At 36.5% G+C, this 26,617-nt stretch overlaps 1 protein-coding gene across 4 annotated transcripts in view; it reads left to right on the plus strand.

Moving 5' to 3' along the window:
- Positions 1-26,617, plus strand: part of ATP13A3 (ATPase 13A3) — a 54,032-nt gene that overhangs the window by 17,608 nt on the left and 9,807 nt on the right. For all 4 annotated transcript variants that reach the window (XM_084212546.1, XM_084212549.1, XM_084212548.1 and 1 more), the window contains exons 3-29: positions 2,605-2,698; positions 4,518-4,691; positions 5,223-5,393; positions 5,687-5,757; positions 9,260-9,340; positions 10,058-10,127; positions 10,979-11,113; positions 11,899-11,971; positions 12,735-12,866; positions 13,874-14,053; positions 14,804-14,961; positions 15,617-15,805; positions 16,741-16,802; positions 17,398-17,548; positions 17,635-17,751; positions 18,762-18,779; positions 18,871-19,024; positions 19,109-19,229; positions 20,401-20,525; positions 21,400-21,578; positions 22,030-22,152; positions 22,236-22,315; positions 22,919-22,961; positions 23,059-23,168; positions 24,012-24,108; positions 25,010-25,082; positions 25,873-26,050. In XM_084212546.1, the coding sequence (XP_084068672.1) occupies positions 2,605-2,698; positions 4,518-4,691; positions 5,223-5,393; positions 5,687-5,757; positions 9,260-9,340; positions 10,058-10,127; positions 10,979-11,113; positions 11,899-11,971; positions 12,735-12,866; positions 13,874-14,053; positions 14,804-14,961; positions 15,617-15,805; positions 16,741-16,802; positions 17,398-17,548; positions 17,635-17,751; positions 18,762-18,779; positions 18,871-19,024; positions 19,109-19,229; positions 20,401-20,525; positions 21,400-21,578; positions 22,030-22,152; positions 22,236-22,315; positions 22,919-22,961; positions 23,059-23,168; positions 24,012-24,108; positions 25,010-25,082; positions 25,873-26,050 (3,159 nt within the window). The remainder of the gene's footprint in view (positions 1-2,604; positions 2,699-4,517; positions 4,692-5,222; positions 5,394-5,686; positions 5,758-9,259; positions 9,341-10,057; positions 10,128-10,978; positions 11,114-11,898; positions 11,972-12,734; positions 12,867-13,873; positions 14,054-14,803; positions 14,962-15,616; positions 15,806-16,740; positions 16,803-17,397; positions 17,549-17,634; positions 17,752-18,761; positions 18,780-18,870; positions 19,025-19,108; positions 19,230-20,400; positions 20,526-21,399; positions 21,579-22,029; positions 22,153-22,235; positions 22,316-22,918; positions 22,962-23,058; positions 23,169-24,011; positions 24,109-25,009; positions 25,083-25,872; positions 26,051-26,617) is intronic.

A 26,617-nucleotide genomic window follows, 5' to 3' on the forward strand; every position in this document is an offset into this window, starting at 1 on the left:
CAGCAGTATGTGCCGTGTTGAGAACATGTATTAGTTGAAGGTTGTTCAGTAAATGAGTCTGTATAAAGTAATGCAGAAGGAGCTAATGATGTGAATCAGAAGTAGCCTCCTAATTCTCCTCATGTATTCCCTGTCTGGTTCTACCCAGCTGTTCAAAGAGCTTACTGAATCACAGGAATTATTGCTAGTGCTGAGATTTCCTTTCATACTTCTTCAGACCCACAGCTTGATGTTCCTTCCCATTGCCTAAATGAAGGCAATTGCACTTCTCTCTCACACTCCCCTGGTGTCCCATAAGGTCCCATATTGGCCATATGGAAATCTCAGTTGAGATCTGGAAGCTATGTGCATTTAATTTTCTGCCTAGTGCTTTCCTGTATCAAGCTCCTTCTTGATATGTCCATCAAGGTTGGAGATTTGCCTACAGGACCCTTTTTGACATTACTGTTCATCATAGTGGGGAAGTGTGTGTTTGTTTAAGAACAGACTAGCTCAAGTATGATTAACCTAATAATTCTTTCCTGGACCTGTAAACTTTATTAGGAGTATAACTGTAAATACACAGAATGTTTTTTGGCTGCATGACTTCTTGGTTGAAAATGTGATTTGTATGGTGCACATAAAGTTGTTTGATGTAATTAATTCAAAGATTATCCTCAGGAGCTTCTTAGCAGTCCTGTGTAGATTTAGGACAGATTTTAACTGGTTCTGTGTTATCTACATCTTTCCCAGGATAGAAAGCTCCTTAGTTAAGAAAAGTGGCAATTTAAATGAAAGTGTGGTTTAGAACTTTAATGACTTGTGTGGCTTAATTTCCAAATAAATCTGCAGTAAAATTATAGTATAGCAATAGAAAATTTTCAACTTAACAAGTCAAGGGAAGTGTGAGCTGATGTTCCAATCAAAGGAGGCAGTTGTTGGCAAGTTCCCTCCATTCAGAACAGAATGCCAACTCAATTGGCATTTATCAATTTATGATATATGGTATCAATTTATGAAGTACTGAGCTTCTTCTCACCTGAGACTCAGCTTTGTGCTGTGATGCAGTTCTCTCCTTTGAGTGTGTGTTTCTTCTACTAGGACCCTATTCAGCAGTGGAAATAGATTTCTGAGGAGATCCAGTTTTGGGTAGCAAAAGAAACCTTTCCTGTTGAGTTCCTGCTTCATTTATTGGGTTAAGTGGGAAGGAGATGGTAGGTGGCAGAAAACACGTGTGGACGTGATGCTGTAGATAAGCTGCAGGAGATGGGAGGAGGGACCCTTTGAAGCTGGCATTGCTGGTGAATGTAAGTGCATGGATCCAGGGGCTGGCTTTGAGAGGATCTGACTTGTAGTCTGGTGATTTGGTTTGTGAAAATGTTGGGGAGTTAATGGCAGAGAAGTTGGTAGTGATTGTACTTATTAACATTACTTATTAATTATATGTACTTAATAATAACAGCCTGGAAAAGGACAATTAGTGTAGCTGCTTGTGCTGTGACTTAATACTTGAGAACTGGTTGTAAGCTGTGGTAGTAAGTGCTGTCTTCTGAGAGATTTATGTATGTGCAGTTAATAAAATTGAAAGCTGTACCATGTCAGTGCAGAGAATTATAGTTAGTCTATGTCTTGGCAGGTGAGCGCTGGCTATTTAGTGATTTTAATTGTGGTAGTTTTTTGTTCCTGTGCATTAATTATAAATTGTATACAATTAACATGTACAGGGGTGCCCAAATGAAGGGTAGATGCAGTTTTAATTTCAAAAATTTGGCGGTTTGACATGGTATTTTTGATTTTTCGTGTTTATGCAATAAGGAAAATTCCGATAAGCTTCCCTGTATTTAGCCTTAGTTTGTAGCTCTCCCCTTTTGGAGTAGGGATCTGTGTGCACTACATTCATCTTGTAGACAGTGCCATATTTTTTCCATGCCTTCTCTTATTAATGAAAATTGTGATCATAATCTATCCTCAAAGCACCTCTCAAGATTAGCAACTGTGAGAGATTTTGATGCAAATTGAATAGTAGGGGAATTGGAAAGAAGGGGAAAGACTGACCAAAAAGCATGTCTTGATTTAGAAATGAAGAACTGGGGACTAAATGTTTTTGAGCAAGTATTTATTCTGCTCAGATGAGAAGTGTAGATCTCCAGGGTACTGTGTATTTTCTCTTGAAGGATAGCCTGACTTGTGAAAGCATCTGATTGGAGCTATTACATATAGAGTGATACAAATGCATAATATTTATCTACTTCTTTTAAGCTTTTTTTTTTTTCAGGATTAATTTACATTTTCATCATGAAGCTTGTAGAACATACCAAAAACTGCTTGCTGCATGTAAAATGTAGCCAAGTTAAATTGGTACAAGCTTCTTCCTCCTCTGTTAAAGCCTGCTGTTTATGCGGGATTTCACTTGTATTCATCTGATGTTCAGTCATAAAGCTTTTATAGACCTCCTTGGATAGTTACTTGTAGAAACTAGTCACAGTGCAAATTGAAGATAAATATTAATATTTGTTCAGTGTTGTGTTTTATATGTGTACTGGCTGAAAGTCACTTGAAACAACATAAAACTTACATATAAAATCAGTAATGTTGCTTCCATTTTTAATTCTTGTCTTGTCGAAGGTCTTCCATATCTCAAGTTGAGAAGTTCCATATCATACTAAACATGGAGAAAGAAGAAAAGAAATATGTCAATAAAGCAGAGGAAGATGAGATGGTATGAATTCTGTTAATCTTTTTTTTTTTATACAATGGAAGAAACACATTTTCAGGGTTTTCTGCTTAAAGGGGGCATATTACATTGGGAAGTGGATTGTCTCAGTTTAAATCAATTTAGCAATTTTATAAGATTATCCTTGGCAATATTATTTGGTATTAAGAAATTAGTCTTGGGATAGAAAAGGTTTTTGTCAAGGTCAGTAGTCCAATAGACAACACATTCTGGTGCTTAACATTTCTACTTTCACACATGAAAATGGAAACAAAGTGCGTTGTGTTTTGGTTTTTCTACTATTATTATTATTATTATTATTATTATTATTATTATTATTATTATTATTATTTTATTGTTCTTTGGTTGTTCTTTGGTTTGGTTTGAAGAAACTTTGGAGTTTCTTCTCTCCAAATCTTGGAGATCTTTTGTTGTATTTTAAAACAGGTTTTAAAACATTTTTCATAATGTGATTCAAAGCAGTAAGCTTTGACAGGAGAGTACTAGCAGCTAATCTTTCAATTTCTTGCCCACTTGGGGTTCATAGGGGCTTTTCTAGTCCATTTGGTATATATAGGGATTTTGGTTTCCAAAAATGATAGGTTTCTGTGAGCTGAAGTTCTTGTTCTGTCCTTGTTCACCCTGCTCGGAAAAGTTCTTCACTAGACAGCTCTAATATAGAAAATAAGCAAATGCATCTTAGAACAGAAGGTGCTTATGGCCTGATCACTGAAGTTAATATTGTTTTGAGGAAATAATTTTATTTTCTGCTAAAAAGATGCATTAACTTCTCTCACTATCTTTCACTCTCCTATTTTTATTGCTGAAGAGTGTTTTTGAGGTAAGAGAGAATGGGCTTTATTTCTGCTTTTTGTCATCAGCGAAGGTGGCAAACCAAACTTTCAAAAAGCCTTTTCTTAGGAAAGGAGTTTAAACAATTTCTAACGCTGTTTAATGAAAAGTTAAAAAAAAAATCCAAGAAGTTCATGTCAGTATGAACAATGGGTGGGACTCAATGGGAAACTTCATTACCCTTTTACAGCAGGAAATATAATCTAATGATGTAATGTGAAACTCAGGAATGTAACACAGTGTCCAGTAAATCACTAAATTATTTTCTGTTCCTGGCTGTCATTAAGTTAACTTGGTGCTTGCACACTTAATACTTGGGGTTTTTTCATGGGAGAAGGATTTTTCTAACTGGTGCAAGTTACAGAACCTTAAAGTGTGGCTTGGAGTTTGTAAAGTAGCATTTCTTGTTAAATGGCAGGCAAACTAAGCAAAATTTTCTACTAGAAAGGGGTGTTTGATATATTTAGGGGCTTTTTTAGAATGTATAAAATTCAGCCTGCAGTAGTAATTTAAAACTGTGAATGCTAGCTAATTAAATGCTATGTGATAAAATCAGCATTTGACAAAACCACACACTTTTGCTCTTAAATGTTCAGCTGACTTGTGTTGTGTCATGGTCAAAAATGTTGCTCACTGAGAGTTAAGGCAGGTTGTGTTGCACCCTCAGTCCTTAGGGGAGTAGTGCAGAGAGGAGACTGTCTTGCAGCAAAATGTTTTACACAGTGTGGATGATCTGCCTCTGTCAGGCTTTTATTGATGTTTATATTTCTGACTAAGTGAAACAGTTCCTTTTTGCTACCACTCCACCATGTATTAAGTGTTCCAAATCTTTCCTTCCCCCACAAAAGAAAAAAGAGGAAATGGCTTTGAAATTTGATTTGCTTTTAAATACTGCACATTATGAAAAATTAATGTTGGCATCCCAGGCACAGTAATTAAGAGAGTCATCAATGCTTGTTTTACTGCCGTGCAGGAGATCTATGGCTATGATCTGTGTCGCTGGAAGTTGGTGCTAGTTACTGTGGGAGTGATCTGTTCTGGTGGCTTTCTTCTCCTCCTCCTCTACTGGATGCCCCAGTGGCGTGTGAAAGCAACGTGCAGAAGGACTGCTCTGAAGGACTGTCAGGTGGTTCTGCTGAGAACGACTGTAAGTGTGCAGGGGATGTGCTTCTCCCTGTTTGCAGTTCCTTCTGTGCACTGGAGTACGCCAGTCCCTGCCTTGCAGTGTAGACATGACTGTGCTTTACAGTGCAGAACGGTGCTCTGGGGACTGACTGTGTGTAGCTGTGTGCCTCTGTGGGAAGGCTGACAGCTGTTTGCAGTGGGCATAGGGAGTAGTCTGTCTTTCAGTTAAGGAATCAAATACAGGAATGCTGTTGTCGTCAACAGTTACAAACAAATACCTTTTCCTGTAAGCTGAAACATGGTTTCCCCTCCCTTGTTCAGCAAAGATAGATTTGTTGGAGTAAGATGTAACTGCTGACCCAAGTGCAGAAATGTGCTTTTAGAATTGTGGAGAGAAAATTATTCTTAAGGTAGCTGATATTAACATGGATTTATGTTGTGTAATTCTCTATTGGCTCTGCTAATCTATGAGCTGTGATTTTGCTACTGCTGTTGTAGTAAAATGCTGTTCAAATGCTCTTTCAGCTAACTCCTTTTCCCCCCTCTTTCTAAGGATGAATTCAAGATATGGTTTTGTGCAAAGGTTCGCATTATGCCTTCCTTGGGAGCCAATCCTTTACAGAATCCTAACCCTATCGTGCACAAGGTTTCAAATGGCCATGCTGTTCATTTCTCTGAATCTGCTGCAGAAGAGAATAAAAACGATTCGAGGAAACATTTGCCTGTAAGTAAACTTGCAATACCATGTACTATTGAGAATAAACACACACAGTACAGTACGTGTGAGCTGTTACTTTTGTTTGAAAGGCTAACTCATTTTTGAGTGGAACAGAAATGTCCTCAATAACCTGTTACTGAAAATTGTGGAAAGCTTGAAAGATTATGTTGAAAGAAAAGCATTAATTTTTCAGTGAAGCTTTTCTAAATTCAGTTTCTGTCACCTCTCAGAATAAAGTCAGTCAAAAGAGAGGTGTTAAGTGGTACCAGTTTGACATCTCTGTTTTATTGCCCTTACAGATTCGTTACTTCACGCATCACAGTGTGAAGTATTTTTGGAATGATTCAGTTCAAAGTTTTGATGTTGTACGGTAAGAATACTTTTTTCTTGTGTTGTGCTTCAAACTGTATTTAAAAAAAAAAATAGCATGCCTAAGAACATGCTGAAAATTGGTGTTATTTTCTGACCAGCTGTTTTAGCTCATAGTCTTTGTTTGAACCATAGTGAGGACAGGGAGATTTTAACTCAGTGTGAATTTGGAAGGAAGGTGTTTGTTTAATCTGCCTTTATCAAGTGTGATTTGTGTAGGGTGACAGGCTGCATGCTTCTGCAGGCTTTTTTGCCTGTTCTTGGAATGTTACTTCAGAATCAAAGCACCTGTTCATAGACAGTAGTACTTCTATAAACACTGAAAGGCTTTGCTTATGATGAAATAACTTATGTTTTTTGTCTTGCTGAGCTAGACGCAGAAAGAAGTATCTAGAAAGAAGAGGAATTCACCAAATACCTTTTTTGCTCATGTTTGTGTGTGTCTGTTTCTACTTTTTAGTGCAGTTGAGCTGGATCTGATCCATCTTTTGTTACTCTTTAGTAACAAAAACAGGTCTATTGCACTGATAAAAAATGTCTTTTAGTGGGCAGTACTAGCTTGTGATGCACTGTATTTTCTTTCATCCAGCAACACTGTTGCATGATGTTAGAGTTGAAGAAGAAAGTTTTTCTTTCTGTGGTAAGGCCATCCCATAGTGCCACAAGTTAAATGAGCACAGGCTTCTCCATTTTTAGCAACTGCCCATTAAAACAATAAATTCAGATCACAAATAAAATCTATTGTAAGCTTGAATTAGTAGTGTTCACTGCATTGAACCATCATGTGGAGATGGGTTTTTTCCCAAAAAGGTGTGTGCAAATAATACAGAAAGTTATCGGCAGTGAAAACAATTTTAAGAAATTGCTGTGACTCAAGCAATTACAAAATTGAGCAGTCCTCATCTGGGAGGGTGGAAATGTCTCAGTTCTCAGGAGTAAGAAATTAAAAGTTTTGTATGCATTTTTTGTGTTAAGTCTCCCATGAAATATAGTCGTGCAGGTAGTGACACTCACCATTTTACATTGCAGGCTCCTGTTTTCATGGCTATAATGCTCCTAATTTAAACTGTTCAAAGGGAATAGTTCCCACAGATGAGATTGAGAAACTGTACTTGTATGTTAAGAACAGGTATTGGGAAAAAATCACACAATTCCATGTGTTTAGAAAAAAATGTTGTTCCTTAGCATTAAAGCAGTGATTTGAAACTTGGCATTTGGGGCTATTTGACTGTGCCTTTTGATGTTCTTGTGATAACTCAGCCAATTTATAAGCCCTGGAAAAATCTCAGATATGCCTGTGAAGTTATGGGAGCATTTATTCAATCACATTCTTGCTGATAAGCCAAACTTTCCTTTGTTTGATGTATTGGCCATGACTGAGCCTGGCCACTTGTTTAGTCAGGTACAGTAGCAGAGCTGGACATTAGTATTTAGCTATTGAATAATAAAGAGGAGAAGTGGATCTGAGACATACTGGATACTGTTAGTGCACTAAGTCACTTTTCCACAAGGTCAGATAAAAATGCCATTTTGTTACAACTTTTCTCTAAAGTGTATGGTTGTGTATTGAAGTAGCTAGATACCATGTGCAAAATAATATCTGAGCTTGTGAATGATAAATATTCTGAAAAGAAGTCTTGAAAATTTTGTCCTTCTCTAAGATACGTCTTCTTACTCTGCTCTTCAGTTTATATGTATAAACCAAACATTGATATTACCTAATAACATGGTAGAGAATCAAGTTCATATTTATAGAGACAGTCTGTGGGACAGAGGTCTTTATAGTAAAACCCTTAAAGCAGGCAGCACGTTTGTAGCTGTGATCTAAGCACAACCCTGCATCATGAAGAGCATTCACTTTGGGCTGCCAGTTATGCCAGCACTCAGAGACAGAGTGCTGTTTGATCACATCATGAAAGGCTTAGCACAACACAGAAGGGGGGGCAAATTAAGATTTCTTGGGCAACTAATTCACTTATGAGAGCTTGAGTTTCATATCATTGTTCTTTTTATATTGCCATAATATTAAGATCACTGTTTTAAACACAGGAAATGCAAGTGTAATTGTTCTTGGACTAAGTCAGACTTGGTCACATAGCCAAAGAGGATGCAACTCTGACCTTGGATGTCTGTTTTGTTTTAGCTACTGTCAACTGAATTTCTGAGTGGGTTGATGAGTGCTTTATATAATAAACTCTGCACACAGGGATTTGAATGCCCTGGGAATTCAGTCTGTAGCAGTAGTGTAAAAAGCAGAGAACATTGTGCTAGAAGCTCTGTCCTTGCATGGAATAGCACACATAGGTATGCATATTTGCATATAGAGCACTTATGTTTAAGGACCCTCCTTAAATCCACTACAGGAAAAGTTTTCCTACAGGAAAAGAAAAGTTGTTCATGGTAGAGTGGGAGGAAAAACACAGCTATTAACAGAGTTTTGTGTATTTTTAAAATCCTTGAACTTAAAAAGGTTTAGAGAAACGTGGTAAACTTAGGGCCAGGTTAACACATAATTTTCATCTTCTGTTCATGTACAAGCTATTGGAAATGTGATCCTAGGCTTTGCAGTAGTGAGGATATTTAAAGCTTTCCCTGTGTTCTAGAGAATGGAAGTAATTGTTATGAAATATGCACAATAAAGAGTTGGATTTTTTCTTTTTTTCTACTGGGACAACTCTGAATCCTTTTTGACAGGTAATAGATATCCAGTATAAAAAACATTTGTGTGGAATAATGCTGGCTTTGTCATGATGTCTGTGAAAGCCTTTTGGAAGGTGATGATATTTTCCTGTGTATCCAAAGTATGTCCACGACAAAATGCCTGGATATTGGGCAGCATACATCTGATTTACTACATTTGATAGTCAACAGAATCCCATGGCTGTAAACATAAGGATGTTTTAGATGTTTCTGCATCTCTAGATTTCCTAAAGCACAGCATTGGCTTTCACAACATGTGGAGAAGTCCTGTGAAAATGAATCTCCTGGTGATAAGAAAGAACTGGAAATGTAGGAGGCATTTTTCCTAGTCATGGGTAACACTGTGATAGTAAGATGCTGTAAAATAGCTGTGGTACAGATTTATTTAATAAATTGATTAATTATTTCTAAAAAATCTTCCATTACTACTTAGAGTCAAACAAAGATAATTTGAAGAAATGTTAATTCACATTGATTTCATATAACATTTTATAAAATTGCTCACTTTTTAGAAGCCTTGGAATACTAGGTATGCTATTATTCTACTTCATTTTTAAGTGTCTTTTGATTGGAATAGGTATTACTATCCTACAGAGTAAGATATATCAACAAGATTGCTTTTAATGTGTCACTGGTATCTGCAGTTGGGACAAAACCAGCTAAGGACACATTTGTCCCTAGATTTTGTTGTTTTATAAAATGGTGTATACCTCTTGGCAAAGACCTAGCTCTTTTGAGTCACTGAAGACTTAATTTTAAAGATCAGATTTCTTAAATAGCTCATTGACTTTTCCTTTATTTAGAGGTCTAGATGAATCTACCTTCTGCTCTGCAATTCATAACGAACACAGCGCAGGACTGACAAAGGGAATGCATGATTACAGGTAATATTGCAGTAGTATTTGAGGGAGGAGTTGTTGATGTTTCATTACCTGTGCTCAGAGTGTTAAAAAGCCCAGAAGACAATTGAGTGTTCTATGTCTGATTCTTCATTAAATGAGACCTTCATACAGGTTGACATATGGGAGCATTGGCTTGCTTATCAATTCATCTTCTGGCAATCTGTGTCTAAAATAAAAGCATTTCCCCCCAGATAATTTTAAGGGCTTTTTCATGTCACTGTCATTTAATCAGCTCTGATCCCATCAGAGCTTGGCTTCTTGCTCCCTCTTTCATGATTTGCCTTATTTTCATGCTGAGAATAAAACCAAGATGCAGGACCTTGAAAACATTGTTTTACTGCAGGGTAAGAGTTAACACTGGTTTAAGCTTAAGCTAATGAGAATCACATACTGGATTTCAGAATGACATATTTAATAACATTGAACTCATATACAGTTTACAGAGAAATCTTGTTATGAAAGAATCTAAAAAATAAGGTACAGTTTAAATTGAAGTATAAAATAATTATCTTTGTATTGTAACATCTCACTAGGTAACTGTTTTCTGAAAAGCACTTTTTGAAACTATGATAAATAAGAAGAGAGCCACAGATTTGGGGACATGTTATACTTCATCAGATTAGTGGAATTACTTTGACATCAATAAGACTCCTAAAAAAATCTTAACTTTTTTTTTGGTATTTTTCTTTTTTAATGCAGAAAAGCATTCTATGGAGTAAATGAAATTGCTGTGAAAGTGCCTTCCATTTTTAAGCTTCTGGTTAAGGAGGTAAAATATTTTCTTTAACAAATTAAAGAAAAAGGGTATATAATTGAAAGTTGTTTCAGGTGCAGTGACTATTGACTGTTGGAAACCTTCCCCTAGAGCCCAGCATTCTAAAACAAAATCATATGGACAAGTTTTTTGAGCTCTCCAGCTCTCCTTAGAGCTAAAGATCAAAGATGCCTCAGCTATAAGCTCTCCAGGGTTCATAACCTGATGCCTTAGTAAGGATATTAGAAAACATATTAAAATTCTTTGAAAGGGTCAGCATCTTACTTATTTTTTGTAGTTAATTTAAAGCATAAAATTGCTTATGTTCTCCATGAAGAGGCCAGGGATAATGTATTACAACATATTTATTTTACGAACAAATGAAATGTAGTATTGTTTGATTTGTTCCATTTTCCTTGAATCATGTGGATTTGAATAACTGGCTTGTTATCTTGTGTTACAATAATGCACAGTAGAACTTCTGAACAAAGAAACTCTCCAACCTGATCTAACAGAGTAAGAACTTGAGGTATCAGGGCATTTATTAAGAATAAATAGGAAATAACATCCAAATTTGTTTAAGAATTACAGCTTAAGGTGCATCAGATATTGCCATTACCTTGTTTTGAGGTGTAGGAGAAAATGCATGCAGTCTTTGAAGTCTGTATTTGTGTATTATTTGAGTGAGAACTGTGCTTTTGAGGGGCTGAGGAGGTAGTGAAAAAAAGGATCATTTTGGCAAATCAGTTCTTTATACATATTTTCTGAAATTGTCTTCTCCCTGGAGGAGAATAATTTCATCTTTGTTCTGATGGAGAACCCATGTGGCCTTTTGGTGTAACTTGAATGTTCTGTCATTCTTCTAGGTTCTCAACCCTTTTTACATTTTCCAGTTATTCAGTGTGATATTGTGGATCACTGATGAGTATCACTACTATGCATTAGCAATTGTGATTATGTCTGTAATATCCATTGTTAGCTCACTCTACACCATTAGAAAGGTAAGTTCAAAGAAAATTGATGTATCTTTTTGGCTTTTTACTCATTGCCTTATTTTGTTATGAAATTGCCTACAAATCTTTAAGAATTTTTCAGAGTTATACAGATAGAATATTGTTCTGCATTTTCCCTCTTTGAGCTGAAAGAATTTGGATTTATAGTTTTCTTTGAGACCTTTGCAGCCTTTCCATGCTGATGAATCAATAGGTTGTCCTCAGGCAGCAGAAACACTCCCTTGCTTAAATAAAACCCAGACACAAGTTTATGTACCAAGTTTTATTGACAGTAGTGATTCCATCTTGCATTGTTTCCTTGTTTGCAAAGGCCCTGCAGAACTGAGCACCAGTCAAGCATGTGGTTTGTTAAACTGGTGATTCAGTTTGCTCTGTAGACTTAGCTGATGGGAATCAAAGTAGTAATAATTATCCTTAAATTGCAATCTCTGAATTCAGACCAGAGACAAAAAAACCCAAACAACTTCTACCGTAATTCAAGTTCATACAACTACTGCAGCTGTTACTTTTGTAAATGACCAAATGATTTTTTAAGATTTTTGTAGGACAGTGTATGCTTGCTTCCAGAATGTTAAAATAGAAGCCTGTACAGGTTGATGCACTCAAACTTTATTTTCCCATAAGTTTTCTAAACGATGTTCAAGAGAATGTTTTGAGTAGCGTTTTGTTGTTAAAGAATGTTAGTAGAGAATCTGATCACTTCTACTGTAGAATGTGCATTTAGAAAAAGAAAAGCTGTGCTTTTGAATAATGAATTTTTCTCCCCTTTGCAGCAATATGTTATGTTACATGACATGGTAGCAGCTCACAGCATTGTAAGGGTTTCTGTCTGCAGAGGAAACCAAGGTAAATTTCACAGGTGGCTTGGAAGGTTGAATTTAAATTGCTCATGAAGTGTGAGTGTAAAGTGGGTCTGCATCTGTTCTTTCTTTAATCAGCTTGAAATGCTTGCATTCCTTAGCAAAATTGCATGGGAAAAGAAGTTCAAAGTGGAATTTAGTGTAATGTGTTCAGGGTTAACCTTCCAGATGGAATTTTCAGTGAGTATCAGGTTTGTTCTAGATTAGGTGCTTGTTCTATTGCTGTTTCTCATTTTCTACCATTCCACTTATGTAATTGTCATTCTGGTTTCTTTCCTGACTTAAAGATGTGCATGTCTTGGGTCTCCATTACAATTTATTACACAACAAGGGCTGCAAGATGATTTCTGAACTTCCCCTCATTTGGATATCACAGCAGTTAAAGGTGTGGTATCCAAAAGGTGTGATGCATGATATTGTTTTTAAGACATACATCGGTGTTGGATTCATGTCTTTGTACTGAAGTTACACTGCAGCTAATCATGAATATCTTTTGTATAAGCTCAATTCCTTTCATTTGTCATGATGCACTCTATCCATGTGCTCTGGAGTTTAATCTGTAGTGGAATTGGGGTTTATCAATGGCCTTTTCTTTATATTTTTTAAATCTCTTCATGCCATTAAATAAATGAAGTTGTACTTCATTTTATTAATAGTTGTCACCGCCTGGATCTTGAGTGTGAGGATCTTTATCAGGTTTTATGGTGGTGGCTATTTTCAAGTAAACTTGTTTGTATTCTAATATTCAGAAATAGAAGAAATCCTTTCCACCGACCTCGTGCCTGGAGATACCATGTTGATTCCATCCAACGGGACGATTATGCCGTGTGATGCGGTACTGCTCAGTGGTACTTGCATTGTAAATGAAAGTATGCTAACAGGTAAAGTAAATTTGATACACAGTGCTGCAGGGCTAAAAGTATTAGCTTATACCTGTGTGCATGCTTACTTGCAGTATGTTTTAGCAGAAGTGGATATGTTTATTTTGTTTGAAATGTGTATGTTCTTACAATTAGACATGTTGTGAAGTACTTAGGTACTTGTGTCCTGCTTATCTGCAAGAGCTACCTAATACTGCTTGGAAACTCCAAAAATGAGAGATTGTTTCTTGTTAAAAAAATTTCTTCTTGATAGTTTGTCTTCCTGCCTCTTAACTTGATGTTCTCAGTGCAGTGGAGTTCAGAAGCCTGTTTGTTCAGAAAATTTTTGCCCAAACTTTTTAGCTTCTTCCAAAAATGAAGATAGTGAGTAGAATGTTCTAATGTATTTAAAACCACAAATTATTATCTCAAGTTGTGCCTGCATATGCAGAAATCAGGTGTCTGATGTGTTTAAAGGACAGCTTCAGTGACTAGGATGGACTTTTTGTTATTTCTAGGATAACCTGTCTAAATTGACAGCCTTCAGAAAATTTTAGTTCAGAATTTGTGTTTTCTATCGTGTTCAGTTTTTCTGAATATACTTGATCCTCTTGCTGCTGCTAGCAACAGATAAAAATTGATTGTTCCCCTAGCTTGAGTGCACTTGGTCACCAAAAGAGCTGAGAATAATTTTCTTCAGCTTCTAGTTTTTCTGAGTAAAGATGGGGGGTGATGCTTTTCAGCAAGAGAAGGAAGCTTGTCCTGTTTTTTATTTTAATGAACTGTGTTTTATATCACAAACTGTGATTTGAAGTAAGGGGCACAGAAGCTCTATAAGGAAGTTAAAGGAGTATAAGGAGTTAAATAGCATTTGGGTAAGGTGGGAGACTACCTAATATGCTAAAAGGAAGATGACTTCCATAAGTCTGCGTGTGCTGATGAAGTGAGATTATATTATTCTACTTGTTATGAGTGAAAAAAATGTCTGTTCTTTTCTGATCTTGCTTAGAGGTTTTCTTTCCTTTAAGGTGAAAGTGTTCCTGTCACAAAGATTAATCTGCCAAATCCTTCAGAATATCCAAAAGCAGTGGGAGATGAGATCTACAGTCCCGAGGTGCACAAGCGGCACACGCTGTTCTGTGGAACCAACGTCATCCAGACCCGCTTCTACACTGGGGAGTTGGTCAAAGCTCTGGTAGTGAGGACAGGTATTGATTGTTAACTTTATCCCTTGTTAATGTACTACTCCTTTTTGTAGGTGTGTGTCAACTGGCTGATACTGCTAAACTTGGTAAAGGAATGTATCCCAAACAGCTTGATAAAAGTCTTAAAACAATGATAAAACTAGATGATGGTCTGACGATTAACAGTTGGCAAGGAAAAAAGTGAATCCGTCTTCAGCATCAATTTAAAACTTATTTGAATGTGTTTTCATGTCCTTTAGAGGTTTTTTGTCATGTGTTGGTTGAAGAGCATATGCCTCTTGGAAAAGGTTTGGGTTGATAGGGGGGAACAGCTGATTTTAGCAGAGTCATTCACAAGGGAACTTAAGTAGACCTGCCATTTAAGTATTTGATGTTGGACTCTGAATATCTTAATTTTCTTTTCTGCAAGGACTGGCTTAATTAGACAATAAGTATAGCCACTAGCTCTGCACTGTGAGGGACAAAATGCAGTACAACAAACTCTGCCAGGCCAAACCATGTGAGGATTTGCTGCTGCTGCAGAGGAGGGGTTTGTTTGCATCAGCTGCATGTCCTTGCCATAGGAGAGAAGCCCTTAGTATGATGTGCACATATAAGCACCTTAATTACAGTATTGCAAAACATCTGCTGTGGATATTGAGAAACAGTTGTAATGAAATTAGTAGCTTAAGGGTTTTATTGAGGTTTTGAATGTATTTTAATAGCTTTGCTTTTGTTGGTATTTTTAATAACTTACTCCTTTTTTATTTCTAGGCTTTAGTACTGCTAAAGGACAGCTTGTTCGTTCCATACTGTATCCAAAGCCAACTGATTTTAAGCTCTACAGAGATGCCTATTTGTTTCTCCTGTCTCTGGTGGTGGTAGCAGGCTTTGGATTTCTTTACACAATTGTCAATAGCATCTTAAATGAGGTATGTTTTCATTTCTGGTCCAGAACTGCCTTACTTTAGAAAAGGGGTGGCCATAACTTCCATCACACTTCAGATGATGTGAAACTATTTGATTTAAAGTGAAAATTTTTTGCCCTTTTTTATATCAATGAAATGAGACAAGGTTACTGAGACTAAAATTCAGCACAGAAGCAGAATTTGAATATCTTACAGAGAAATTTGAGTTTACCTTGGTTTCTTTTGACCCAATTACTATCTTTTTATCTTTGTTATATGTAAGATTAACATCTGACTTATAGTTGGAAGAAATAGGATGCAGCCCATCTAAACATGCTGCAGGCAAAGAAATCCTTATCAAGGAATAACCTGATAACTGTTAAGTGTTTTGGTTTGGTTTTTTTTTCTCTCAAAAAATTTTGCATTATTCAGCTAATGTTTTAAAGTAATACATTGTCAGGGAGAAAAGTGCAAATTTGAAGTTATGGGTTGTGGATAATTTAGGACTGGATTATTGTGGTTGCTGATGGTGAGTGAAGATTGTGCTAAATTTCTGGGCAATCCAGAACACACTGTACTGGGGAAAACAATGTGTGGGTTTTGCTCTTGGTAGCACATCAGTGGGATAGTGAATCTGTAAGCAGTGAATTCTGGCTCATTACTCTGCCCTCTCTTGCAGGTTCCAGCTCGTACCATCATCATCGAGTCTCTTGACATTATCACTATCACGGTGCCTCCAGCACTCCCTGCTGCTATGACTGCTGGCATCGTTTATGCACAAAGAAGGTTGAAAAAAATTGGCATCTTCTGCATCAGCCCACAAAGGATAAATATTTGTGGCCAGCTGAATCTTGTGTGTTTTGATAAGGTTAGGTGAAATTTGAAACCTTGCTACCTGAAGGGACATTGTCTTAGAAAAGGGAGTTTGTATAGATAAAAAGGGAAAACTCATTATTTTTCATGTAAGTTAGATGATTTGTGATCTGTTAACTTCCAGGTGTTCAGTGTTTACCATCTGTCAATTCTCCTAATTTAGTCTGCTCAAAAAAGTTGTTGTAATTGAGCTGCTTTCTTATCTCAAAACTCCCAACTTACTACTGGCACCTCAGAAATGTGAGAGTTAAGTTACTAAAAACTTTTATTAGCACACAAGCTTCTAAAAAACTTCAACTAAAGGTGTGAAGTCAGACTTTTTCTCATTTTCATTAATTTCAATGACAAGCTGAGCGAGTGTGTTTTGTTATTATTTGTTAACCAAACATGAATGAAAGACAGTAATGCTGCTAGCCAGAATTCTTTGCTTTTGGCCATAAAATATATTTTCCTCCTTAGATTTTATCTCAAATAATAAGTATAATACTAACTGTGCTATTTCAACTGTAAGTACATTTCAGTTACTGTTTTAACTATGTAAGATAGTACTAACAGTTTAGTACCCATTTTCTATTGTCCCCAGTCCCTGAATATTGAGATGGTGTGCTATCATCTTTGGATTTTAAGGGTATGTTTCATTTGTCCTGTCTCCAGTGAGGAGCATGACTGCTTTAAATATTTTTGAAAGTTTATTTATATATAGGTATATTTATATATAATTGTATTTTATATATAATTATATTTAACAGGTTTGGAACTTAATTACTAGCAAAAAGCAAGGGAGATACTGTATTTTCTGTCCTGAAGTCTTGATTTGTATGTGAAAACAAAAGAAAATTTGCTTAAGTAGCTGTTAATTTTTGCTTTGCTGGAAGGTAATTTCTTTCTGGAGGCTTTTTCTTCATGCCATGCCCTTGGTCTCTTTTGCAGACTGGCACACTCACTGAGGATGGCTTGGATCTTTGGGGAATTCAGCGGGTGGAAAATGCTCGGTAAGGATGAGCTCAGGGCTGATAGCAAATATGATACTCATGTTGTACTGTAACAGCTTCAGCAGAAGAGAATAGAAAATTCAGTGTGAGCTCATATATGTTTACATTTCTGTAATGCACTGTAGAAATGCCACTTAAACTGTGGTTTAGGTGTAGTGGAAGTTACAACTCCAAAGCGAAGCTGAGGCAGAATTTTATTTGTTAGAATCTGAGACCTCATCACGGTCATACTGCAGAACTGTTGCAGGTACTGTTGCATATTTCTTTAATCCTGTCCTCCTAAGCGATGACTTTTCAGGCTGCTGAAAGGAATTAGCTTAGCTAATTAAGTTAAGTACTAAGTGATAAGAGGGCTTTGTATGAGAGATCAAACTAGGCAAGGAAGGAATGAACACTGAGTGTTTGAAGGAGGAAGAAGTTGTGATAGTTTCTGAAGATTCCAGCCCAGACTCTTAATTTGTTTTCTGCGATGTGTGAAAACACAAGTGAAGGGACTTGTGCAGTTAATTTTCTTCTGTTAATCTAAACAAACTTTTTGAAGTGGCTCATAATAAATAATTATAGTGCTAAGTATATTATTACTTCATTGTTTCAGTTTCCTTTTGCCGGAAGAGAGGGCTTGCAGTGAGAGCTTGCTGAAGTCAGAGTTTGTTGCTTGCATGGCAACTTGTCATTCCCTTACAAAAATTGAAGGGGTGCTTTCTGGGGATCCACTTGATTTGAAGATGTTTGAAGCAATAGGATGGGTAAGTGCCTTTTTTCCCCTGAATATTGCATTATGAGCAAGTCAAAGTTAATGAATATATGAATTAGTTGATTTTTTTTAATATAGATTTTAGAAGAAGCAACTGAAGAAGAAACAGCCCTTCATAATCGAATCATGCCAACAGTGGTTCGACCTTCAAAACAACTTTCCCCAGAATCCAAGCAAGCAACAGATCAAGAAATGGTATAAAAACTCAAAACAATTAATAAGAGTTAAAGAAATACATTTTACTGTATTATAAAATCAAAATTGGATCAGAACTGTGAGGGCTTTGATGGCAAAAATACAACTGATGTGTTTAAACCATTGTTGAAGGTAGTGATTCAGTGTATGCCCTTTGCAAGGTGAGCGAAGTGAGTGTCAGCATTATTGCCTTTACTGATTGGTCAAGAAGTACAGTAATGCTTTTTGAGCTTATGCCTTTTAATATGTGTATGTTACCAGATTCTTATGTTTTAATGAAATGCTTAGGTGTGCTCACCTTGCAGTTTCAGTTAAAACAATAATTTGTTAATGTCACTGTGTGGCATGGACTTCTTGCCACTCTGGTACCTTAGAGATAATATTAAGTGCTGAATATGAAAACAAAAAGTACTTAGCATATGTAAAAGTTTCTTCTAGCTGTATTTTGAAGTGTTTTTAAATATTTCACAAAGGGAAGTTTAAAGTATGTGAGTGTATATCCAGATTATCACAGAGTAGGGTAGTGGGAGGGTATAACAAGTCAGTACATTTGTATGAGTTGTGTCTTGTAGTAGATAGAACTGTCTTTCTTTTGTTCAGAGCTCAGTGTATGTGCACAGTAATTTCTGTGCAATAGTTGACATCTGAACATTCTTGCAACATAGTACATTATTTTTTGGAGGGATATACTTAATAATCGTGGCCTCATTCTGAAACACCATAGTACTTTAGTCATTTCCAAAGGCTAAACAGACAGTTTGGATGTGAAAGGTCTTGGAAATTCTAATCAAGAAATCAAGCTCTACAGTTCTTCTGTGTCTCACTTAAAGGATACTGAACAGATGCAGTATATTTATATTCAGCTTTTATGAAATCCATTAAAAGTACAATATGAGTTGATACAAAGAATACAGTGCAGTTTCATTTACTGATTTGTGTTGAATCAGTTTGTAGCTGAAGATATACTCAAACTTGATATTTAGAGTGACTGTATATTTTTTGTTTTTCAGGAGTTGTTTGAGCTGTCGGTAAGTATACTTTTTCATTTGGCACATTCCTATTTTTCTGAAGATTCATGTGGATGTAACTCTTTGGTTCCTTCCTTCCTGTCTGACACAGACTGGGTATGAAATTGGAATCGTGCGCCAGTTTCCATTTTCCTCAGTGCTGCAGCGCATGTGTGTGATAGCCAGGGTTCTAGGGGAAAAGAGAATGGATGCTTACATGAAAGGTGCCCCAGAAGTGATTGCCAGCTTGTGTAAGCAGGAAACAGGTAAAGGAGCAAATTGTTTTTATTTCTTCTATAGCTCAGCTGAAATAGGAATACTTTAATAATTCAAAACTTGATCTTTTAAAGTTCCTGTTGACTTTGAGCGTGTCCTGGAAGAATACACTAAGCAGGGCTTCCGAGTTATTGCTCTCGCTCACAGAAAACTGGAGTCTAAGCTTACATGGCACAAAGTCCAGACTATTAGCAGGTAAGACTGACTTTACTTTTTTAATAAGTAAGAGACTTTAAAAGCTGCATGCTTTGAATTAATATGTAATTTGTATTTTTGTTTAAATCGATTACTACTCTTTAGCTTTTATCTGTCTTGGCATACATAGTTCTGTACATCCTTTAGTTGTGCCCTGGATACACAAGATAAGGAAGTTTTTTTCTGCTATTAAGTGAATTCAGAGGATAAGCTTTAAGCTGGAAATGAATTGGAATATTATTTTCATGATGTCTAATTTACATTATTGTGGCAGAAAACCTAGTCTGATTTCTTTACTTACACATACTTATATCATCTATGTTTATTAAAGATAATGGCAAGTAGTAGAAATCCTCCTATGCATGTTTGATGCAGTTTCTCTGTCTCCTAAAGGCAGCATGTCCATTTTCTCATTGCAGAGGTTTGAAAGGTAGAAAGGTTTCTTCCTGCAAAGAGTAGTACCTCCTGTGAATTATTTTCCAGCTGAGCCTAGTTTTGTGGATAATGTCATCTTTCCCACAGTGCTTGAATGTGTAGCACAGCTATGAAAATGCCAGCTTTGACTTTGTTCTTTTGTATCAGCCCTGTGTGCAAGGTGAACATTTGGCAAAGCAGAGAAATGAATTTTCCAGTTTCAGGTGTGAAAGTTTACAATAGCAGTAGAATACCTAAGACCTGTAAATACCCTGACTTTTTAATATAAACCAAAGGGAATTAGTTTGCCTAATTAGCTAGTGCCTATTAATATTACATGCCTTTGTTACAGTGTGGTAGCTTTTATGTTAAAGTTCAGCTAAATTGGAAAATAGAGATCTGCACTCTAAACATATCTTAATATTTGGCCTGTGAATGCATTTAGTTTCAGAGAGGTTTTCTAGCTATAACCTATTTGAGAATGTAATTTCCTTTAGAAAGCATTCTTATGGAAGAAACTGAAAATTGTGCTTCAGAGGAAACAACATTTTCTCACACTGATTTTCAAATAAAACAAGGGAAATAAGTATAAATTATTGTGATGATATCTTTCACATCACTTTTTATAAAGCAAATTACTTCATTGTTAAAAATACACATTCTTCTTTACTTTGGGAAGCAGACAATCAGGCTTTTAAAGCTGCATCTAATAATTGTAAATCTTAAAATCTTCTCTTCCTTGTCTCTTTTTCATCAGAGATGCTATTGAAAGCAACATGGATTTTATGGGGTTAATTATAATGCAAAACAAGTTAAAGCAAGAAACCCCTGCTGTACTTGAAGATTTGCATAAAGCCAACATTCGCACTGTCATGGTTACAGGTTAGCATGTAAACATTGCTACTCAAAAATCCTTTTCTTTCTGGTCTTGTTTTAATTATGTGTATGAAGTCAAATATTAGTGTCAGTGGGTTTACACTGTGTTTATAGCAACAGGGAAGTTTAGAAACTTGTGAAAATATTCAGTCTCCAGTTTTTTTCTTTTTGGGTGCAAGTTGCTTTGGTAGGTTAGAGAAACCAGTAGAGGCTTTAATTCCACCTTATAGTTTCTTCTCCCTAGCTCCAAGTATAAGCTACTTGATACTGAATTGGAGGATGAAAACCCTTAAAAGTCTTCCAAATCAGGCTAAGTGGAAGTCCTAGTCTAACCTTTATCACTGAATTTGCTTTGAGCAGGAGGTTGGACTGGATGTCCTGATGTTCCCTACCATTTTGATTTATACTATGAAAAGTCACTTTGTATTGGATTTTTTCTGGGAGAATGACTTAGGTCCTTGTAAGCATTCAAGATGTCTGTGTTCAGTGTTTTTTATACAATATGTGTTTGCTTTTTAAATCACAGGTGTTGTGGTTTTGGAGTGTTTTGCTAGGCTAACAATACAGCTCTGTGTTTGCATGTACTGTGACTGTAAAAAGCAGTATTTTAAATGGCTGCCTGTTTTCTGCCTGATTTTCCGTAGACACTAAGATTTGGTCAATAAGAGATCTTTATAGCTCCAAGCAGCAGACAAAATTTGTAGAGGAGGGGGTTTACCTGGGGGTTTGAATGTTGTCTGTAGGCAACATTGGCATTGGTATGTGGGGCAGTCCTCATAGTTCTCTGCAGGCTTTGTTAGCTTTTCTCTTACAGGGATTATCACTGTATGATCTTGATGCTTTTCTGACTGAAACCCTTTTAAATGCAATTGTTTAACAGGGGATAACATGTTAACTGCTATCTCTGTGGCCAGAGACTGTGGAATGATTCTACCTCAGGATAAGGTCATTATTGCTGAAGCACTACCTCCAAAGGATGGGCAGGCTGCCAGGATCAACTGGCATTATGCAGATACCCTCGCAAAATGCACTAGTTCATCACCAGCCATAAACTCAGAGGTAATATGACCATGTTATGCATATATATTAGAATGTAAGCTGTTAGTTTTACTGTTCTTTTTATATTATTCCATTAAATAGTAAATCTGCTGTTAAGTGTCAGTTCAGCATTGATATACTGGTTAACTTTCAGATCTTCAAATACCAAAGACTAGTAAAGCAGCTGGAGGAGGTAGTTTTTCAACTGTGATATGACATTTGACATTTCACTTGACAGGGTTTTTTTCCCAACATTTCAATCTGTCAAAACTTCTCTAGCTGCTTGTAGTTGAAACATTAAACTGCATTTTCTTAGTAATATGTAAGTGTTTTTATTGTATGAGGGTTTTATTTCAACTGACCTTCTTATAAACCTAGTAATCTCTAGGAATACCCCTCTGAGTATTAACTTGAAATGGCAAGGTATCTGTGTAAATCCATTACAACTAAAGTATTAAACTACTTTTGATAGGATATTCCAGTTAAATTGGTCCATGAAAGCCTTGAGGATCTCCAGATGACAAAATACCATTTTGCAATGAATGGGAAGTCATTTGCAGTGATTTTGGAGCATTTTCAGGACCTGGTACCCAAGGTGAGCATTTTACTTGAGTATGGGCACTTTCAGTGGTGAAGAGCCTTTGCCCTGTGAGTATTAGTAACTCTCCTGTCTTGCAGCTCGTGCTACACGGCACTGTGTTTGCTCGCATGGCACCTGATCAGAAAACTCAGCTGGTGGAAGCTTTACAAAACGTAGAGTAAGTATTTGCTTAAGCATAGAAAGCAAGAGTGTTCAATGTGTTTGGTGTGATAGGAGACAAAAATTATGCATGCTGCTAGCTGTTTTGCCTAAAGAAAAATGCTGGCCTGAGAGAACTCCTTGTGTTGATCAGCCTATTAGCTGATCTGATAGAATGAGAGTAGTACCATCTGCTGGCTAGTTGGGAAAGTTTCAGACTTTTCATGAAGTTTTAAATGAGGGATATGTGCATAAACTGACTAACATATTTTATGAATGCAGTTGCTTGGTTTATGAAACAAACCCATCAAATGTCTTTCGTATTACAGAAGTATTATCAGGATGACTTCTGTTTACATTGGTCAATATGTGACTGTTGGTGTCAGGCCTTGCAGCTTTACAAAATACTGCAAAAGTGTCATTGCCTAGAGCAAAGATTCTTTAGACCACATTGGGATGATATGTATAACAGCAACAGTAATTGATTTCAGCATTAATGATCACCCATTGTTATGCAAACCCTGAATAACTCAAAGTAATATAGAAGTAACTAATGAAATAATCTAAATGGACCATGGTTGGAGAATGGTCCAGGATGCTGATATCTCTTTACTTTTTATAGTTACTATGTGGGCATGTGTGGAGATGGAGCAAATGACTGTGGGGTAAGTATGTTTTTATTTTCCATACAAAACCATTCAGTTAAATTGTACAGCTGAAGGCAAGTTCTAAAATGGTCTCTATTTCAATGTTACCTGGCAGGCACTGAAGAGGGCACACGGTGGTATATCTCTGTCTGAGCTTGAGGCTTCTGTTGCATCACCATTCACTTCCAGGACACCCAGTATTTCCTGTGTGCCAAAGCTGATCAGGTAATGCCACTGACTGTGGACTTAAATGTGTCTGTGTAACTCATTTTCATTGGTCTATTTTAGTATATATTTGATGCTGCAGGCAACCAGTGTGCATTACAGAACTATACATACATTTCAGTGGTTCTGTTTCTTAACTGAAGGTACTCAGAGCAAAACCCTGCCATAGCATGATTTACTATTTTGTTGTAAAATCCTATGTCCATGTATAGTTAGTTTTTCAAAGCATGACCAAGCTTCTATACATTAGTCTTTAATTTTGTCTTAGTCCCTTTGCTAGTTTCCATACAGGCTGTGTGTAATTGCAAGCAGTAAAAATCCTCAGATAATTGCTCAGCACCATACAAAGTAGAAGACAAATTTTCTAAATAGAGTTTGACCAATTTTTTGATTCTAGAATTGGAAATTAGGTAATGATTTTGGATTAAGGTCAGCCAAAGAAGAATCTAGGGGTCTGTGGAACTAATGAAGTAATGCATTATCAGAAACATTTCTGAAGTCAGCAGCTCTGTGGCTGACTGTGTTTATTCAGTCCATGCAGTAAACTAATGCTTCGTAGATGCTTGTGTAAAAAGACATTCATTTAAAAACCTCTGTTGAAAAACCACATGCAGTCCAAAAAGAGAGGACTGAAGTTAGGTGGTGGCTGAGTTCAGAAGACATACCCACAATTTGGTATTGGGGAAAGTGTACCATTCTGACTCCTGTTTTTCTCATGTCTGTAGCCTAATGTCCCTCAAAGGGTTTGCTGATGTGTTTAATTGCAGCTAACATATTGGTAGGCAGAATTTAACTGCTTGCACAGAAAGCTTTGTAATTACATGATTGCATCTGTTTTGACAGGGAAGGCCGTGCTGCTTTAGTAACTTCCTTCTGTGTGTTCAAATTCATGGCATTATACAGCATCATCCAGTACATCACTGTTACTTTGCTGTATTCTGTAAGTATTCTGTCAATACCTATGCAGCGTCAGCATAATTCAGAGATTTGAAAGTTGATAGATATCTAATGCAAATTATTGCCAGTCTCTTTGAGTACAACATATGCATTCAAAAATACATTTAGACTGAAAGTGTTGTTAATATTTTGGGTTTTTTTTTTGTATTAACTGTACAAAATATATGGTAGTATCTGTTTAGAAAAGGCAATAACCAATGGCTGAGAAAAGAAAGTCTCTACAGTAGGAAGACCAAATAAGCATAGATACAAAGCAAAAATACAGGCTTCAATTATTTAAAAACTTTCAGCATTTTGAAGTAGCCTAATTTATTTTAAAGGGCAATGCATTCATTTTATGCTAGAATTAAAAAAAACCTATTAAGTACTGATTTGGGTGTGTGGGGGGGGAAGCAAAATAGAATATTTCCTGTTAATATGATTGCTTTCACAATAGTGGCATGTGATAGAAATCCTGTATTTTAATTTGTATTCTGAGCAAGTTAAAGGTGCGGAGTATTAAAGGACTTTTGAGGTGGAAATTTTCATAGCTGTATGAGTACACAGTAAGGCTATGGTGTTTAAAGAGCTGTAGGCCTAAGCTGTTATTGCATTGGTATGTAAGATTCAATAATATAATTTTGATTACCAACAAATTTCAATTACAAATAGCTTGTCTATCTTGAAAAGAAAATTGTTGCATACTGTGATGCTTCAGGAATTGTTTTGTGAATTATAGAGTATTCAGGACTCCTGCAGGTAAAGGAGGCCAGTTTGACACTGGAGGCCAGGACACTGTCTTATTCATAGAGGGAAATTCAAAGAATTAATGCCATGAAAGTGTCAGTATAAATTTTCTGTGGTGTGAAGAAATTACCAATCTTTCATTTTTTGTTTCTCTCCAGATCCTGAGCAATTTGGGAGATTTCCAGTTTCTCTTCATTGATTTGGCAATCATTTTGGTGGTTGTCTTCACTAGTAAGTGCTGTACTGAAATACCATTGTGGCTTCTTTGAACCACTTTTTGCTTGGTCAGATTTTCCTTAATATCTAATTACATGTGGTTTTGAGAAAACACTGTGACATACAGTGAAGATGTTATGACTATTACATCTATGCATTATAAAACCCAAACCACACTGAATAAGATTCATCTGAACTTTGTGAAATGTCCTAAAACAAGAAGCAGGTTGTGGGCATGATCTTGGGGAACTAAGTCTTCGCAGTACAGGAAGCCAGTTTTGGAATCAAAACAGGAGTTATTGCAATATCATCTTGCTCAAATGTTTTGATTCCTTGCATTCTTACTTTGAACTTCTGTCCACAAAATGTTACACTCAAAGTATTCCCTGGTGAACCGTTCGGTTTCGCATACACGCCTAGCATTCAATTCCCTGGCTAACAGAATTCCATTTTCAAATTGAATAAAAACGTTTTAATTGAAGCAGTGGCAGTCCAAAAGTCAGGAGGCAAGCTGTAAGTCCTTGTGCCAGACAAAGGGAATTTGGCCAGACACTACTAATTCCTTTAGTCTGATGGCTGCTAGTGTCCCCTGCTATGCTGTGCTGCTGGGGAACCAGCCTGTAGAAGGCACTGTGGTGTTGTTCTTGGGTTCTCTGTTTTTTTCAAAGTGGTTTCATATTTGCAGTTCTGGACTAAATTTTAAAGTGATGTCATGAGCAAGCGATTCTAATCCCACAGAATGTGAACAGGATAACTCTTGAAAACCATAATGATGCAATGTGTCATTTTTTTGTTCTCTCTGCAGTGAGTCTGAACCCTGCTTGGACAGAGCTTGTTGCACGAAGGCCTCCATCAGGTCTTATCTCAGGTCCACTTCTGTGTTCCGTGTTGTCTCAGATCATCATCTGCCTTGCTTTCCAAACCTTGGGGTTCTTTTGGGTCAAGCAGCAGTCCTGGTACGAGCCTTGGACACCAGACTCTGAGTAAGTGTTTCAGTGGCTCTGTGCAGGATACAGTAGTGATTGGAAAGCTATAGGCAATAATGCTCTCTTCTTTCTTGACCCCCACTGTGGGGACTTTGAAAATAAAGCTTCTGTATTGCAGCATGTTAGTCTGCTGATTTTTTGTGAAAAAATATATGGGAGCTACCCACTGACTAAAACCAAAATTGAGTCAGAGTCAGATGGCTTGGTCTAATGAATCTTCAACTTTGGGACAGTTGAGGTAGAAATTTGAAATTTATGGTTCAGATCCATTCTGTCTCTTTCATATTATAAAGCTTTGCTTTCCTGTTAGAGTTACAGTAAATCAAATTCATAGTTTTGAAAATAAAGAGATGTTTTGATTTTATTCTTTTAGATCGCACTATTTCCTTACCTGTCTTTGAAGTCTGTCTACAATGATGGTTTTTCAACAGTTTATGTAGTAAATTTACAAACTGTCAGCATGAAAGAACTTGAAGCTCTGAATTCACAAAAATTGCCTCCTCCCTGCCACAGTTTTGAGTTATTTCTTACTACCTGTAATATGTTCTCAAGTTTAAGCATTTT

This window comes from Fringilla coelebs, assembly GCF_963513975.1.
Source record: "Fringilla coelebs genome assembly, chromosome: 10".
Lineage (NCBI taxonomy): Eukaryota > Metazoa > Chordata > Aves > Passeriformes > Fringillidae > Fringilla > Fringilla coelebs.